We start from the raw sequence: 19843 nt of genomic DNA on the forward strand, positions 1-19843 counted from the left end.
TCAAAATTTATCTTTTGAAAATTTTTCCAAAAAATGTTATTGTTTTTTTTTTAATAACTCCGTTCGTGTTTCCGATATCAGGTTTATCTAAAAACTGTTTGAAAGTTAATTCTAAGTGCTATTTAAGCACGTTAAACCTAATATTCTAAACCCCTTACTTTTTAAAAAAATAAAAGGTTAAATGACCCTGGTTGCATGGTTCCCATAGCAAAATTTAAGATTTAAACGTTTCTATCTCGGTTATTTTTTACCCTATAGAAATATTAAAACAGGTAAAATATTTGGCACAGAAAAAACTAAAATTTGGTTATACATAATTTTTTACGTATATTGAGTATTTTTGGAGTTATTATCAAAAGAATATGAGAATTACAATAATTTTAAAAATTATGATTTTTTTAAATTATACCTTTTTTTCAAAAATATGCATTCTAAACCGGTCAAAATTATCGAAAACATTACTTATACTAATATAAAGAAGTTCTTGTAAGGATTACTATAAATTTTAATTTTTGTGGAAATGGCGTATGTTTTATTTTTAACTTTTTCCTAACAAATTCGAAATGGTTCTTTTATTTTCATTATAACTTGCTTAATTTTGACGGTATTACCTTGCACTGAAGCTCATTTGATAGGTAATCCGAAGTACTTTGACAAATGTTTAGCAGGAATATTTTATACATTGCATAGTTTTCCCGTTATTTAAGCTTGAATACTTAGATTTGAGTACTCGTCGAAAAAAATACACATTCAATTGCCAATAACTCATTTTGAACTAACATTGGTTTAGTTCTTTATGTGAGGAATGTATTCAATTTTTTATTATCGTCAATTTCAGTAATAATAACTTTTTTGTAAAAGCTTATAGTTTTTGATTTATACGTGAAAAACCGATTTAAAACATGCATTTTTTCACGAAAAAATAAAATCTTTGGTCTTTAATAACTCAAAAAGTGTTGATTTATTTTAATAACTTTATATAACAAGTTTTGCTTATAATTTGTCCCTCTATGGACTTATGGTATAATTTTTAGTAAAATAATTTTCACCCCCGAGAAGGGGTGGCATCCACCCCCAGGGTAAAAGCGCAAGTTAGCATCATGTCACCTTTGTTCCTTGAGGTATCCTCTAATTACTCACCAATTTTCATGAAAATCGATGGACGTTCAACGAAATCGGAGGTGAAAACCTTCATTGACTGCACTATGGGTGCTTAAAAAATTTGAAGACCTTTAAAACAAACCAAAAATAACTACGGTAATCAAAGTACAGAGAATATGATATTTAGGACATAATATTGAAAGAATGGGAAAGAAAATACTGCCGAAAATGATATTATCACGAAAGCACATACAAAAAAGAAGAAAACGTAGACAAAAAAGAGATGGAAGGACAGCGTATATGAAGAATTATAATAAAGAAATATTGAGAATTGGAAAGAAAAAGCATTGGACAAAGGTCAATGCAAGGAAGTGCTTAAGAAATGTATGTAAAGACTATAAAAATAGTAATTGTAATATAAAATTAAACTAGCCCTAGGCCTTCAAGGCTGATTGAGCTTTTTAAATAAAAAATACGTCTTGTTTTTTTATACAAGCTTATTGTTATGACACCTTGTACAGGGGTTCTCATTATATTTTGACCCCCACTTATTTTCCTTAATTTCGGGAATACAAAAAAAAAGTTTCAAATAAAAGTTGTATTATTTTATCTGCAACGACCAACAGTGTAGCAACAGACTAAATTTTGTATACAGGGAGTGCCCAATAAAATGCATCTTCAATATTTCAAATGGGACACCCTGTATTTTTTTATAGTTTTGAGTAGCCCTGTATTTCCTGATTACAAATATATAACATAGTGTAGCATTAGTTTTGTTCTATAATGGCGTATGGTACTACAAATGGCGTATGGTACTGCCATGGGCTATGCAACTGACATTTCAAAATGAAACAATTATTAATTTATTATAAACTGTCAGTCCTCATACCGAACTGTGTTATACTGCAGATGGAAAAGCAGATATATATTCTCAATTTATGTAAAAAATAATAAAAACAAACAAGCGGCAAGAAGAGAATATAGGCTGATTTATCCAGATCGACAGACTCCTTCTGCAAAATCTGACGCATTAGAAAATTTGAGACGAAGGTATTACTTGTGCATTTATAACAATGGAGGGCACTTTGAGCATCTATTGTAATCTTAAATGTAGTATTATATCTTAAATGTAGTATTGTATCTTAAATGTAGTATTGTAAGTCATTAATTTTGTTGACTTTCTAAATATATTTTTTCTAAATATATTTTTTTATCTTAGTATAGTAGTACCATACGGCATTATAGAACAAAACTAATGCTACACTATGTTATATATTTGTAATCAGCAAATGCAGGGCTACTCAAAACAATAAAAAATACAGGGTGTCCCATTTGAAATATTGAAGATGCATTTTATTGGGCACTCCCTGTATACAAAATTTGGTCTGTTGCTACACTGTTGGTCGGTACAGATAAAATAATACAACTTTTATTTGAAACTTTTTTTTGTATTCCCGAAATTAAGGAAAATAAGTGGGGGTCAAAATATAATGAGAAACCCTGTACAAATCTTTTCATCACAACAAATAATTGTTTGTAGCATTTTTATTTCATTTCCCCTGTATGTATCGATGAATGTATTACATCTCGAGAATCGTCATCTCATTTCCACATCATCGGCGCTTCAATATATCGGTCTATTAGATCTTGATATCTCTCGATGCAACTGAATCCTATTTTCTATCTAGATCGACATTTTAAGATTGAACAATACATTGGATATAGTACGAGCAGTGGACAAGAGTCGTGACAGGTACAACTTGAACTTGTCCAAGAAAAAAATCAACTATCATCAAGCCAAATTGTATCAAGGGATCGTTACTATAGATGCAAGATATATACCGGAAGAGAATCTTATATGTGAGTATTACAATTTTTATTTCTTCTTGTGATTGATAGTTAATTTTATTATACACTGTGAGTCAAACTGAAGGTAAGCAAACAAAAATAAGTTTAGTTTATTAAAAATGAGTAGAAAACTGATATTTTCTGAAAAAGTGATCTTTTCTGAGATAGAGCATACTAAAGTTGAAAAAACTGTATTTTCATACATATATAATTTATTTCCCTGAATATATCTCCTATTTTCCTCTCAAAACAGATGTAGAATTCTATAATATTTACATAATTCTGTTTATCTTTACGTTATATTAACCCAATTTAGAAACTACTAAAACTAATTCTTACCTACATGTGATATAAAATATCGACCTGAAAAGAAAATAAAGCTCTAGCTGAATATAATGTGTCAATTTTGAATTTTCAAAAAATTAAACTTGAAGAAAGAATTTGATAGGAAAGACTCAAATAATCCATCTTATGTATTCAATAGTAAAAACTACTGAAAACATCTACCAAAATAACAAATGCTGTCTTAATTAATATAAATAGTCTTATTTAGTGTTTTATTATATTATAATAAAACAAGTGAAGAAAAAAAGAGGGTACAAAATGGGCAATAGAGAGATAAAAATACTCTGTTACGCTGATGACACCGTGTAGCAGAGTGCAAAGACGACCTACAAAGATTATTGTACGAGTTCAACATTAACGCAAAAGAAGTGAATATGAAAATATGAGCCCAAAAAACAAAAAGCTTACTAATTGCCAAAGAACCAATAAGATGCAAATTGGAGTTAGACAATCAAATTATACAACAAGTAATGACTCAAATATCTGGGAATTCTGGGAATTTCTATGGGATAATCTATCAGCCGACAACAATATCGAAGAAGAGGTAAAAGACCAAATAATTAAAGCCAGTAGAACGACCTGATGCCTAAACGACACAATTTGGAAAAGCAAACACCTAAGAGTGGAAACAAAGGCCCGAATATATAAGTCAGTTATTAGGCCAGTTATGACTCACACGGCCGAAACAAGACCAGATACAAGCAAAACAAAGAGATTTGGAGACCAACGAAATGAAGATCTTAAGACGGATTGCTGGAAAAGGACTACATGACAGGGTAAGAAGTGAGGAAATCAGACGCATATGTGGGGCAGACAATATAAATACCTGGGTAAAGAACAGAAAAGAAGAGTGGAATGAACACATAAGCAGGCTGTCTGAATCAAGGACAGTCAGAATAGCCAGGGACAAGTCACCGTTAGGCAGGAGAAGTATAGGACGCCCAAGGAAAAGCTGGAATGACAACATAGGGGCAGAATGAAAGGCGTTGAAGAAAAACAGGCAGTACTGCCTATATAAAAGAAGAAGAAGTCTTATTTAGCTGCCTATATATGAAGGCAGCGGAATAAGACAGGGGGACTCATTGAGCCCTTTGCTCTTCAAGTTAATCATGGAAGAGAATAGAGAATGGGAAACAGAAGAAAAGATTCTGTTACCCAGACGACGCAATATTGATAGCCCAAGGTGAAGATAGTCTGCAAATATAGTTCAAGCAATCTATATAGTGTAATAGGTAAGATTTGTAGCTTTCTTTGGGTTGTTCTTCTTTAATATTAGGCCGGCAGCTGGTGTTTTCTGGTAATTAAATATGTAGTTAAAAATATTTATTTATACTTAGGTAAATACCGTTAAAGCAGGACATAATATTGTATGTGTTAAAATTAATTTTATCAATTTTTTAATAATATTTAACCTCACAGGGACCTCCCTCTTACCGCATGCTTGCATTAATAACTGATATAGAATAGCTTTTATAATTAATCTTGTTATTGTTAGAATTACTGATACTAAAAGAACTTTATAAAAACACAGTTAGATCTAAAATTATTTAGGTATACAGTTCAAAACTTTTAAAATTCAGCACAAAATGCAAGCATGTCCCCGCTCTTTTTTTATTAAAAATACAAAATCTAAAAATATTTTTTTAACCGAGTCTTTTCATTAGTACACTTATGCTTGGAAAATGAATTGCACAACACAACAATTAAAATACTGATACACTTAACTCATTTTCTCCTTCTTCCGTATTTTCTTCGTCACTATCATCGACAATTCAATAATAAATTTATTTCCACCATTAATGTGGAAGTGCCCAATCTTCTTATAATATTCTTCCACTTTGATCACTTTGGCAATTCTTTTCTGCCAGTCTACTTTGGTAATATTGGCTATTTCTTTTTTAATTATCTCAATTACCTTTTTGTCAAATTTAGGAAATTTGAAACGCCTTATACTTGGTTTTAATTGTCCCCAAATTAACTCAATAGGATTGAAAACACAAAAGTAGGGGGGAAGTCTCAATATAGTGTGTCCATGCTTTTCGGCAATACTCTCTAGAGCGTATAATTTTCTAAATTGCTTCGTGTGTAGAACTTCAATAAGTTGTTTTTTTGTGTAAAAATCTTCGAAATACAAATCATTTTCCATTAAAAAATTTTGCAGGTCAGCTTTCTTTGAAGATGTATTTGGTATTTTAGTGAGCTGTCGGGAATGATAGGAAGCGTTGTCAAGCACTATTACGCTGTTTTTCTCCAAGTTTGGGATCAGCGAGTTTTCAAACCAATCTTCAAAAATGTCAGCTTCCATATTCTTGTGGTAGTCAACGTTACAATCTTCCATTTTCTTCCCACATAATTTTAAAGCATTCGGAACCCATCCCTCACTTCCTCCGCAATGTACAATAATTAGTCGCGAGCCTTTATTTGCAGGCATTTCTGGTATGCACATGCTTGAACCATCTGTCCATCCTTTCTTTACTGTATCGTGGGTATCATACCAAGTTTCATCTAAATAATAAATTCTCCTATTTTCTTGCCTATATTTAGTAATTTCTTCTAGGTACATATTACGTCTGTTGACTATTCTTTGGCTTTCCATAATTGCTTGACGTTTATTTATTTTTTTGAACTTAAAGCCCATTTTTTTTATCCAATTTTAAAGAGTTTTCTCACAGCAGTTCATATTTCGACCGGTTGTTTCCAATTTCTTTCTTATTATTTCTATTGTAGGTATTTCATTGCTTTTGTAGCAGTCGTATATTGTGGTTTTCAATAGTTTACAAGTGAAGGATTTAAAGGTCTTGAAAATACGGGAAATATAATAAAAGGCGAGAAGTATGGCATCCTACGACTCATAATGCAGGGAAAGATAGATGGCAGAAGAAGCATCGGAAGAAGACGAATTTCATGGTTGAAGAACCTGAGAGAGTGGTTTGGATGCAGCTCGAAACAACTATTTAGAGCTACTGCCTCAAAAATTAAAATAGCTATGATGATTGCCAACCTCCGTAGCGGAGATGGCACCTGAAGAAGAAGAAAATTTGTAGTCACATCGTTTCTTGCGATGATAGGGTTTATTTTTAACTATTTTATATACAGTAGAAAGTGGAATTTCTGTTAAATCAGAGGTGGCTTGTGCCAATAGTGTTTCATCGAAGCCGAATTTCGTACGTAGATTTTTGTATACAATCAAACATACTTGCTGTGTTTCTGCATTTAAATGCATTCGAATCTTCTTTACGATCCCTTTTTTTTTAGTAATTACATTCACACTAGCACTGGCAATTTCTACAATATCAGCGTTATCGTACGCGATATTTACATTATCCCACGGGCGCCACATCACTATTCACATTAATTAAATTACAATAATCAACACTTGACACTCTCCAAACGAAATACTAAACCAATATTCAAAATAATTACAGCAAACAAAACACTCGTATCACTTAACACACGTACACTCTAGTAATACACTGCTAGGCTACCGAACTAAAACTAATGTTTTGCACGAAACTTGTGAATAGATATGCGGGAGGTCTGGCCGTAAAAACACAGATGCTTTCACAAAGGGCCGCTTCTTAAACGTTTGACCTAACATCTATATTTGAAGAATATCATATTTCACCGGCTTAAAGCTATTCTACAGTATTTTTTACTTGGACAATACTAGTCCCCACATTTAACATAAGAGCAAAAGAATTTAATATGACAATCTCATCTTCGAAAACTAAACTCATAGTAATCGCAAGAACCAAGCAGATATAAAACAGAAATTGATGACCTCAGTATTGAACAAGTAATGGAAATAAAATACCTCGGAATTACACTGTGCAGCAATGCAAACCTGGAAAAAGAAGTGAGAGATCAAGTACAAAAAGCAAATAGACCAGCAGGATGCCTTGATTGATAACACTATATGGCGAAACCGATATAATATCACTAAGATGAAGTCAAGAATTTATAAAACCAGTGTAAGATCAATAATGACATATGCATCAAAAACAAGACTTGACACAGCCACAACAAAAAGACTACTGGAAACGACAGAGATGAGAGAACTGAGAAGAATTGCACGAAATACGTTGAGAGATCGGAAGAGAAGTAAAGACATTAGAAAAAACTGTAACGGACAGTGTACAAACAAATGAACACTGAATAGAAAAACGAATGGAATAACTACAGAATCAGATTGGAGGAGACCCGTGTGGTCAAAGTAGCAAATGATAAATCACCAAACGGCAGAAGTTTGGAGGATCGCGGAAAAGATGTGACAACCTTCATAGGGTAGTATCAATCAATAGGGTTGTAGATAGTCGCAGTGTATTAATTAGAAAAAAAAATTTGCATGTTTATTGTTTAGATATTGTTTTTCTTTAATTTCGCTGGTTTTGATAAGTATTTTGATCCTATTTATACGTTTTAGACATTCCTGCAGCAATAATAGGAGGAGTACTCGATTCTCACAAAGGTCTCAACTTCCGAAACTACAGCATTTTAGGAACAATCATTGCTCACGAACTGACTCATTCCATGGGGATTTTGGACAACTTCATGAACGGAACAAAGGCACAAAGGTGGTCAAATGAAACATATGATCGGTTTCTACGACAGTCCAAGTGCCTAATTGACCAATGTTTACAGTTTAACAATACGGGAGTAACACTTGAGGTACATATTTCTTCAATTCTTCCCTCTTGTTGTTCAATAATAACTGCAAATCATTAAACTACAAATATTATATGTCTAGATATCTGCGGTTTTAAGGTGAAACAGTAGCGATCAACAGGTAGCGAAAACGCGTTCCAAGATTGCGGCTGTAATTTTGAATATTTTTTCGAGATATTTGGCACACGTATTCGTAATATAATAAAGAATGGCAGTACAGAGCCCAATTTGAAAAATATATTAATATATGGAAATTACTCTGTAATTAAATACAATATTAAAAAACGAGCCTGTACCGCCATTAAGAAGAACAGAAAAATACACTTTCTTCAAATAAACTTTTTTATCCGATGCCTAGATTTTGTGTCATTTTGGAACTACTAATGAAATAAAAAATTTTAGTAGTTCCAAAATGACGCAAAATCTAGGCATCGGATAAAAAAGTTTATTTAAAGAAAGTGTATTTTTTTGTTCTTCTTAATGGCGGTACAGGCTCGTTTTTTAAATATTGTATTTAAATACAGAGTAATTTCCCCATATTAATATATTTTTCAAATTGGGCTCTGTACCGCCATTCTTTATTATATTACGAATACTTGTGCCAAATATCTCGAAAAAATATTCAAAATTACAGCCGCAATCTTGGAACGCGTTTTTGCTACCTGTTGATCGCTACTGTTTCCTCTTAAGAGGCATTGTTTGTGATGAACGTAAGATATTTTATCGAGTTAAGCACTCTATATATTCAGCCCTATTCTGTAACTTTTAACAAATCGAATAGAAATGACCAAGTCGAATCGTAATTACCCGAAATCGGAATGTTTGATATCTATCGCGTCATTTTCGTGTTTGGAGTGGCATTCTGTAACTCACATCGTAAGCAGGTAAAATCGAAATCGGCAGTTTCTATTTCACGCGGTCAAGAGGGGGTGGCAACCCCGCATTGTCAAGCGAAATTAGTGTTCTGTGACCTGTTTGTTACTGGTTCTAAATTTGAAATACGACACCGTTGCCATATCTTCAATTTTTCACACCATTACATTACATACAGTTGCATTTTTAAAAATAGTTTTGAAATAACAAAAAAGAAAAGTTTTGAAAAGTAAACAATAAAACATTAGTGTAAATATTGGACACAAAAACCTCAAAAGATGATAAATGGTTTTAAATAAAAGTTAATTAAAATTGTTAGAAAAAAGAAGATAAACTGATAAATAAAAAAGATAAATGAAGATAAGATGTATGATGATATTACTAATAATATACAATCTTAAGATTTGATTCCAGCTAAAATAACTGATAAACAACTTTTCCCAAAAACAACGTCTTTTCTATAATTATTTTCTTTTCTATAACCGATGATTGATACAAATAGAGGTAAACTGGTATAATATATTTATCAATCAACGCTATAAGTTTATCTTTATATTTTAAACGTTCTTGTACAATATATTCTCGTACATTATGCCATTGATTGAAATTGTACAAGAAATATACAAAAATAGTTTGGCAACACTGTGACTGGCAAACATTCAGCGGATTCAGCATTCAGATACCAAATAAATTTTAAGGTTAGGTTCAATGCATACTCGTACAACATGTCTAAATTAAATATACAATTCCCTAAGTAAATACCACCACATACTAAAAATTAAGCAGATACAAAAGGTAAAAATACTATAAATAATGATAAATAAGTAGCAATAAATTATTTTCGGTAGATATAAAATAAAAACGTCAAAACAAAATAAAATGTGCTTGCGTCAAGGACAATTCCGATATCGAAATCTAATTTTGACAGGGTAAATGGTGTTGAAGTCATTTCTATTCACTATTCCGATTGTAGAGATTCCAAGGGAGTTATGGAATACCGATTTTGACTATTTCTGTTCGACTTGGCCACTTCTATTCGATTTTCTTGACTTCTATCATCGAAATGAGTTACAGAATAGGCATGATTGACCGAAGTTCTAAGAGGGGTCATGTCTATAGACATCGCAGGCCACTCCAAACGGCGAATACTTTCTGTCTCAAAATAGTCACTAATAAGTGCATTCGTAGAGACAGTCAGAAACTAGTCCACGACAAGTCGAGCATGCGCACTTTACTACAAGGTATATTTAAAGAAGCACAAAATTCCAAAACTTGAGGTAGCTGTACGTATTCTGGAGCCCACTGGAGGCGGTGTAAAATATGTCTAGGTTGTAGCTGAGGAACTCTTATTGGTAGATGACACGTCAAACCTGACTGTAAAATGTTTCTTCTTATTGCAGCCAACGGTACTATGACTTCTGTAGCTTGCCTGAAGTCTCTTTGTAGGGCTAGTACAGACATAGAAGAATTTGTCTGAATGGGAATGCTGATATATCTATTCTGTTGATCATTGGTAACTCGGGGTCTACCAGAGCGAGCTCTATTCTGTATCGAATTTGTTTCCAGAAACCTATTCCATATCCATGAGACATCACTCTGAGAAAAACACTCACTCTTTCCGCCACGAACCGCCGCGAGTGGCCTTCTTCAACCAAAGGGTTGTAATTCTTGTAAGATTCAACTCAGGAATTAATATACGATTCATTATAAATCACGTTTTCACAGATTTTACCAGAATAAATTTTTCAAATGTTTACACCTTGGCAAACCAGATCAATTAAATGGGCATTTAAATAAAATAAAAACCAAAGAAGGTGTATTTTACATGAATATATAATAGACGGGGCTGTATCGTCGCTCCCTTTAGCGAAATTATTCCGATTCGATTTTTTTTTGCACAAACTTACTCAAAAAGAGGTCCTTATAACAAATCCACAGGGTGCCAGGCGGTGCCGTGGTCGAAAAATTATTTAAACAATTTTTTTAAACAAATTCACAAAAATAGATTTTTCATTTCGAACAAATTTTTTTTAGATAATTTGGGTCAATGATTTGATTTTAGATAATTTGGTTGTCGAGTTATACGTGATTTAAAATTTGAAAAATGCGAAAATGACCATTTTCAAGGCTTAATAACTCGATTAAAAATTATTATTACGAAAGTCAAAAAGTGACCAAATCAAAGTTTAAAACCTCTCCTTCAAGATCCTGAAGAAATTTTTGTCATTATTTTATTACAAAGCTGTTATTTTTAATTATTAGCAATTAGCGCTATAGTTCAGGTTGTATCTTCGCCCACGTTAGTAAAATTATTTCGATTAAATTTTTTTGCACAAACTTACTCAAAAAGAGGTCCTAATAACAAATCCATAGGGTGCCAGGCGGTACCTTGGTCGAAAAATTGTTTAAGTAATTTTTTTTAAACGAATTCACAAAAATATTTTTTTTACTTCGAACACAGTTTTTTAGATAACTTGGATCATTCTTCGCAAAAAAGGTCTCTTTTGATGTTTCTCTCAAATTGATTGTTGTCGAATTATACGCGATTTAAAATTTGAAAAATGTGAAAATGACCATTTTTCAAATTTTAAATCGCGTATAACTCGAAAACAATAAATTTTAGAGAAAAATCACAACAGACCTTTTTTGCTCAGAATGACCCAAATTATCTAAAAAAAAATTTGTTCCGAGGTGAAAAAATTATTTTTGTGAATTTGTTTAAAAAAAATTGTTTAAACAATTTTTCGGCCAAGGTACCGCCTGGCACCCTATGGATTTGTTATAAGGACCTCTTTTGAGTAAGTTGTGCAATAAAATTTAATCGAAATAATTTCGCTAACGGGGGCGACGATACAACCTGAACTATATCGCTAATTGTTAATAAATAAATATTACAGCTTTGTAATAAAATAATGACAAAAATTTCTTCAGGATCTTGAAGGAGGGGTTTTACGTTTTGATTCAATCACTTTCTGACTTTCATAATATAATTTTTATTCGAGTTATTAAGTCTTGAAAATGGTCAATTTTGCATTTTTCAAATTTTAAATCGCGTATAACTCGATAACAATTAATGTTAGACAAAACTGACAAGAGACTTTTTTTACTCAGAATGGCCCAAATTATTTAAAAGAAATTTGTTCGAAACGAAAAAAATTTTGTGCATTTGTTAAAAAAATTTTCGACCACGGCACCGCCTGTCACCTTGTGGATTTGTTATAAGGACCTATTTTTGGGTAAGTTTGTTCCAAACAATTGAATCGGAATAGGAGAACAGTGCCTACGTTCCTTCTGATGACGCTCCAATAAGAGCAGAAAACTGCAGTTAAAGGGACTGGCTGCACTCCTTATTCTAATTAAAAAGTAAGATTGTTTTTCCTTCGTATTGCAGCCGAATATATAAAAATGGTACACACATTTTTATTTTATTTTCTTATTACTCAGTAGAGTAACTATGGTGCATCTTTCAGTTCCTAGCCAGCTGCAGACGGGGGATTTGAATTGCAAGGTTTAGAATTCCTTCCCTATCGTCTTTACTGCAGCATCCATATGACTTGCAAATTGTAGAAGTCTTGGAGGCGTATACATGGGGATGTACCAGTAAGTTTTCAATTTAAAAATCTTTTAGTAATTTTTGATATTTTTCAATATTAATTATTTGCTATTAGGATTGAAAACTTGCTTCGTATGTATTTGAATCGGAATAATTTCGCTAACGGTGGCGACGATACAGCTTGAACTAAAAGGAAGGATACGGATTTGTAAAAGTGTGACAATGGTGATTATACGGGGTAATGCAGATCTTTTGAAACTATAATGTGTACCTACTACTGCGTTTGATGGTGCTAAAATGCTTTTATTTTTTTGTGGCTACTGCATTTTTCCTTATTGTGATCTCTATTCTAATATTCACAAATCCCCATATTAAATTTAAGTGACGTTCATGTTATATTATATTTTTTAGACTTGCTACAAGACCTTCGAAGAAAACTTCGCAGACTACACATCGGTGGACGTCTCGTACGAAGCCTTCAGCAAAGTCAAACCGGAAATAATCAATCAGTTACCGGGCCTGAAATACAATTTAAACCAATTGTTCTGGATCAGCTATGCATCTACATTTTGCGACAGCGATGACAACTCTACGAGCTTGAATCGAGCGCATTTGGAGCCACCTCAAAGGATATTGGGCTCCTACAGGAACTCAAAGCATTTTGCTAAAGATTTTAACTGTTCGCTAGGAAAATATATGAATCCTGTTGAGAAATGTTATGTGCTTTAAATGTATAATAGTCTGGGCTGATTATCGGAGAATAGGCCATTTTTGGGAAAAGTTATTTACCAGCAATTTTATTGCTGGAATCGAACTATAAGATCCTATATATTAATAATATAGGTATGCAAAGTCCTCAGATAGTGTGCTACTTTTTTTATAAACAAAATGGCACCCGAAAATCGTGTTTTTTTCAATTATTGCTCTAGAACTCCGAAGATTTTAACTTTACAACAAAAACACTCAAATAAAAATTCACCGTGATTAAATTCTGCATAGAGACGTGTTTCTCCCGATCTGCTCCGACGAAAATTTTCCTCGGAAATGCGGGTTTTCCCAACAAAATCTTTAATTTTCAAATAAAGTTTTAGATAAGTAATTATTTACCAATAATTAAATAATTTGGTGACTTAAAAGCCTTCTTGGTTTAGATTATAGTTCCAGAAGCTGGTGAAAATTAAACGAATATTTTAGCAACAATTCAATTGTTAATTAATAATTTACGGTCGCAATAATAACCAAAATAATTATGATACACTGATCAAACTTTGAAATCTTATAAAGATGAGATGCCTATTTAACATTTTGTCGACAAAATATAATTTTTTTATTTTTTTGCATAATCTTTAAATGTTTAAAAAAATAGCTATAAACAAATTAACGTTTCTCAGAAAGTTTTTATTATATTATAATTTTAAAAAATAGCTAAAATGCGCATTTCAAATATCTTGAAAATGAATGCTTTAAAACTTTTTTGCAACCATTTGCAAAAAAGTTATGAAACAGCAAAGTAAACATACGATTATTACGGTGTTAATAATTTTTTTTAATTCTTTCAAAGCGTAGAAGTGAGTTTAAAGTACAAGCTAATTATTTATAAAACAATATCGATTATCAGCTTAATCGTTATATTTTAATTAAAGATTATAAATATATTTTTTTGTAATTTACACGCGCGAAAGTAGAATAATACAGTACCGTAGCTACCAGCCCACATACACAACTCGCGCGAGTTTAAGCATGTCAGTCGCTTCGAGTCAACATTTTATCTCCGGCTCTGTATCAAGCCTACTTTCGCGCTAAAAATTACAAAAAAAAGTATTTTTAATCTTTGATTAAAATATAACCATTGCACTAATTTTTGACATTCTTTGTGAGTAATTAGATTGACCATAGACTCACTTTTAAGCTTTGAAACAATTAAAACAAATTATAAACAATGGAGATATCGTATGTTTATTTTGCTGTTTCCTAACTTTTTTGCAAATGGTTGGAAAAATTTTTTAAAGCATTCATTTTCAAGACCTATGAAATACGCATTTTAAGTATTTTTTAAAATTAGAATAAAATAAACAATTTCTAAGAAATGTTAATTTGTTTATAACAATGTTTTTTAAACATTTAAAGATTATGCAAAAAAAATGAAAAATTTATATTTTGTGGACAAAATATTAAATAGGCATCACACCTTTATAATTTTTCTAAGTTTGATCAATGTCTCATGATTATTTTGGTTGTTATTGCGACTGTAAATTGTTAATTAACAATTGAATTGTTGCTAAAATATTCGTTTCATTTTAACCGGCTTCTGAATTTATAATCTATACCAAGAAAGCTTTTATTTCACCAAGCTATATAATTATTGATAAATAATTACTGGCCCAAAAAATTTTTTGTTGGGAAAACCCACATTTTCCGAGGAAAATTTTCGTCGGAACAAATCGGGAAAAACATGCCTCTATGTAGAATTAAATTGGGGTGAATTTTTATTTGAGTATTTTTGGTGTAAAGTTAAAATCTTCTTGTCGGCGCCATTTTGTTTATAAAAAAAGTAGCACACTATCTGCGGACTTTGCATACCTATATTATTAATATATAGGATCTTATAATTCGATTCCAGCAATAAAATTGCTGGTAAATAACTTTTCCATGAATTTTGCTAATTAGCCCAGAGTATAATACAGTTTAAATGTAACTACATTGTCTTTAAAATAAATCGTAAAGCCTGTAAAAATTTATACAGATTCTTATTGTCAAGACGCAAGATGGAGAAACAGACGCAAAGCTCCAAGATTTATCAAGTTTTTAGTTCTTCCATGTCCTCATATTGTATATAAACATTATGTCTGCTCTCTTCCTCTTTCCACTGTTCCAAAACTTAAGATCCATTGAGACCTTGATAATTCCGATATCAATGTATTTATTATCCACATGTAAAGTACATAACTTCTTAATTTGTTATTTTTCCAAGCAATATTAGAACATTTTATTCTATACATTCATCTTAATGATTTTCTGTCATAACATCAAAGCTTAATACTTTCTTCCATTTTATTCCAATATCATTTTCTCTTTAATTTGACTTCTCGAATAACACCTGGTATTTCAGTACCTAGTAGCTCTTCTGTTTGAGCTGATTGGCCACTCAGAAATGTTAGGTACACTTTTGGCCAAACAACGCATAAACGCCCAATACTCCACAAGGAGGGATGGATCTAGAGTAGCTCTTCCGTATCCCTTGTGTTACAATTAAAAAGCCTATACAAAAATATATTAATTCACACCTCTACACACCGTTTCGTTTAAAAGCGGCAATTGATTATTTGTAGGTACAGACCAATAATAACTACATTTTTTCTGTTGTTGGTGAAACCAAGAACCAAATGAAGACAGAAAAAACGTGGTTATTCTTGGTCTGTACAAATACCTAATCAAGTTACTGCTTTTTACAAAACGAAACGGAGTGTAGAGGTGAGAACTAGTATATTTTTGTAGAGGCTTTTTAACTGTAACACCCTGTTTTCATTTATTATATTGTTGAACTATTTTCCTCTTTTAAGTCTCCTTTTGATTTTATCGTGTATTCCAAAAGTAACTTTATGTATGTATTTGTATTATATTAACATTTTTTTTACAAAAATCATTATTAGATGATGATACTATTTTAAATTGTTGTTCTCATTAAGTGATTTTGTTATACCTTTTGTTTGTGATGTTTACATTTTCGTAGTAAAATAAATGTGTCTATGAACAATTTTTGTGTATTATTTATAAATCCTACACAGGGCAGAGCTCATAAAGGAAATTAAACAGATCGCAGATGAGCAGCAAGCCCTATACAAAGCTCGAACACCACGAAAGCGACTAAAATCCAGGAAAAGCCTCCTTGGAACAGTGCAGTATTAACCGCCCGAGTATTTTCCTCTTCCCTAGGTTGTAGCAGTCCCAAGAAAGGGCGTTATTTTAATGTAGCACGCCTATGGATAACAAAGGCAAGAAAATATGTAACATGACAAATTTAATAAAATATAAAAATATACTTGGTGCTACTTAACTTTTAGATATACCTCGGTAGCTTCTAAGTCTTCAGAGACCTAGGGGTGTGGATTCTTAATAGATGTTAAATAAAATTGAAACTCAATTGCTCGGGGGGCGCCATAATTAAAAAAAGAAAATATCATAATTATATGTTCACTTATAAAAAAAATATTAAACTAAGATGCCGGTTATTTGAAATATCTGTACTTACCGTAGGCTACTTTCATGCGTGATTACTTTATAAGGGCGGTAGAGATTGTAAAGAAAATCTAGTAATTAAACATAATTCTTACTTTATTGAAACAAATAAAAATTCAGCAAAGGTTGTTATCAAAAAAAAAAAAAAAAATAAAGTTTCATCAATTCGCGAGAAAACGTAAGAGTTCAACAATAAAAAAAAATAGCGCAAGTACCTTGATGTGTTCTTTATCCATAGTCCATCCATGCGGCAGTTACGGTGTTAAACATTGTCCTGATGTTACGACACATTTTTTGTCACGCACATAACGACAATCAATTTTACAAAGTACAGGTATTAATTATATTAGAGATGAAATTCCATTGTTCGTTTATTGTATGCAACACTGGTATACTATATTATTATTATTGTTATTAATTAAACTTGATTGAAAGAAACGAAGAACTTTTCGACAAAAGAAAACTAATAGATGTGTTCAATCCATCACTAAAAACACAAAATACGGTCGAGAATTTACATTCTCTACGACCACAGCAGCCACTAGAGCCTACATCGGCTCTGGAACAAAAACTTAAAGAAACTGTACTACATACAAACAACTATGTTTCTCCATTGAACTATTTTCAACAATTTTCTCCATCAGCAAGGCAAGGCCTGCTGACGGAAAGGCACAAACTTCTTATTCTAGCTCTCTAGAACTGATCGCTCTTCTCGACTACCTAGAACTCATCTCGTACTTCCAACTCTTTTAACACCCAAAACTCCCATTCTTCCCATTCTTCTATCCTACTACCGGTTTTACCAATCAAAAAAATTCGCCAATTTCCACGCTTATCTCAAAACGAATAGAAAAGGTTTAAGCAAACTTCAACCACGCCTTCAAAGGTAATAACTCATTATTCGTCAAATAGGGTTCAATCTACGAAATTCTGACAGCCATATCTGAGCTCATTATTCTCCCAGGCTTTTTCGCGGATTCAGCTTTTCGCCCAGCTGGCCCACTAGATACCAACAAGTATATTATATAAACAACTCAGAACCACTTATCTGCAACGGTATGCACTATGTAAACAAATCAGTCCAAAGCATCATATTTTCGACGCCAAAAATACATTAGCAAAAATATTTACGAGTCTCATTTCTTTAACGGCAAAAATTCAACTTTAGATAAAAACAGAGATACGAATACACAAGAGAATCAAGAATTAATTACGTAATACCACAGATCCATGAGAAATGAAAAATAATCACATATTTCCACGCGACAAACAAACACAATTTCTGAAATGGATTTAGTATACAGGATGGAGCAAAAATATAACGATTTTCTGACCGTTATAAGGTTCAATGTCAATCTCTAGACCTTAAAACGTGGAAAACTCTGATGTGACTGGAGAAATACATAATATGGAACATCTCTTTACATGCAGAAACTGTCCTCAACGGTGTACTCTCGAAGATTCGTGTCTTGCAAACAAAGATGGAACCGACACGCCGTAAATGACATGTTCCCATGACTGTCGCCAGGGGGAATGTTTGTTTACTATCAGGTATTGAACGAAACAAGTAATAAAATCAAAACCAAGCAATAAACATTAATTACAACACCTGCTTATAAAGTTTATCCCTTCTGATAGCTCTAATATGGAAAGAAAGTGGAATTTCTCCATAAGCACAAAATACACAAATTCAAATTAATCTGATTGGTAAATATTTCAAAAACGAAACAAAGGAGATATATAGGTAATAAAAAATACAAGGTAAAAACTTGCGATCAGGACGTCATCGACGAAGTCCAACACTATTTCGCGTCTGTACATTTGAGTGGTCTCGATGCATCTCTTAGGGGAAGAATTTTTGGATTTTAAGTGGTTCGACCCTCTTCTTCGCGACACATGTGAATTTCTATAACATGATCGCCAGGAACAACACCGGCGTCGACAAGGGAAAAAAGGGACATGATTTCGAACTATTTAACCAACCAAATCAATTTTATGGGATTTCCAAGAGTGGGTAGAATGGCCTCATTTATTCGGATGGACTGTTTTGTTTTGCGAAAAATCGCTGTTATGTAATTCTTCAAGTTCTTTGTTTATAACAAACTTATCGACATCCGGATCAACTGTTACCCAAAAAATTCGTGTTCTACGGGTCAAAATACATAAACAAACTTGGGTAAGCCCATCTGAATAAAGGAGGCCGTTGTACCCCCCTAGCGGCAGGACTATAAAGTAAAGTAAGAAAGGCGCCTTGCGTTTAGAGTTAAGGTTGGTGCCTTTTCTATAACCAGTCCGGCCCTGGACTTGCTAAATTGAAACAAATTGTTATAATCATCCTACAGGTGAGCATCAATGAGAGGTATAAACTGTAGAGACGATTTAATTAGTAACGTAGAAAATGGTTTAAAAATATATCTAGTAGGTGGTCACAATTAATCTTAATTTTCATCACAAATTTTAACTATTCCAGCCAAATATGCTCTCATACAAAAAACAGACATACCCAATTGAGATACGTAATTATTTTCGTTTAGTCATAATTTCACGACACGCTAGCGGCGAAATGACTAATTTTTTAGTATTGTTAACCGCGTTTAACCGTGAATGGGATGATTCTTGCAGCAATTATCGCCTATTTAGAAAATTTAGAACGATTTAGGTGAATTTAGAGCAGTTCGTGAAAAGCGGAGATATGCGTGGAAGGTGATAATATGGCTTTACTAAAATGGTTTAAGAGAAGAAGCAAACTTGAGCAGGGTTTGGTGTGTTGTGTTTTCGCGTTAGTTGTTGTTATTATTGTTTTGTTTTGTTGCTTCCTGACTTCACATGGTAAGTTTATGTTTTTAGTAAATAAAAAAGATAATTTTGATATTAGTCCAGGAACCAAAGCTATTCACCTCACAATTTTTACAGAATGGATCGATTTGCTTGAAAATTTGAGAATAAGTAGTGGATAGTCCAAGGATCAAAATCTATATGATGCCGAAAGGCGCTTTTACCATATGGGTGGTTGCCACCCCATCTCGGGGGTGGAAATTTTTTATTATATTTTGACTGCAAAAGTTGACAAAAACATGCATTCTAAGCAAAAAATGTTCTATACATTTTTTTGAAAAAATTAATAGTTTTAGATTTATTCGCTATCGAAAAGTGTTAGTGTTATATCGAAAAAAATCAATGTTTTTCGATAATACTCATTTACGATTAATTCAATTTTTACCG

The 19843-nt window shown here is 32.4% G+C and overlaps 3 protein-coding genes across 4 annotated transcripts in view; 2 read left to right on the forward strand and 1 right to left on the reverse strand.

Moving 5' to 3' along the window:
• The window catches only part of LOC126881765 (endothelin-converting enzyme 1-like), a 42828-nt gene extending 27092 nt beyond the window's left edge, over positions 1-15736 (forward strand). For both annotated transcript variants that reach the window (XM_050646243.1, XM_050646242.1), the window contains exons 7-9: positions 2790-2961; positions 7718-7962; positions 12797-15736. In XM_050646243.1, coding sequence (XP_050502200.1) covers positions 2790-2961; positions 7718-7962; positions 12797-13114 — 735 coding nt within the window. In that variant the 3' untranslated portion in view covers positions 13115-15736. The remainder of the gene's footprint in view (positions 1-2789; positions 2962-7717; positions 7963-12796) is intronic.
• LOC126881763 (protein prickle-like) overlaps positions 1-19843 on the reverse strand; it is a 425582-nt gene that overhangs the window by 137089 nt on the left and 268650 nt on the right. The gene's annotated exons all lie outside the window — the stretch shown is intronic.
• LOC126881764 (neprilysin-2-like) overlaps positions 19179-19843 on the forward strand; it is a 34392-nt gene continuing 33727 nt past the window's right edge. The window contains exon 1 of the mRNA XM_050646241.1: positions 19179-19450. Coding sequence (XP_050502198.1) covers positions 19333-19450 — 118 coding nt within the window. The 5' untranslated portion in view covers positions 19179-19332. The remainder of the gene's footprint in view (positions 19451-19843) is intronic.

The sequence above is a fragment of the Diabrotica virgifera genome, chromosome 3 (genome assembly GCF_917563875.1).
Source record: "Diabrotica virgifera virgifera chromosome 3, PGI_DIABVI_V3a".
NCBI classification, from domain to species: domain Eukaryota; kingdom Metazoa; phylum Arthropoda; class Insecta; order Coleoptera; family Chrysomelidae; genus Diabrotica; species Diabrotica virgifera.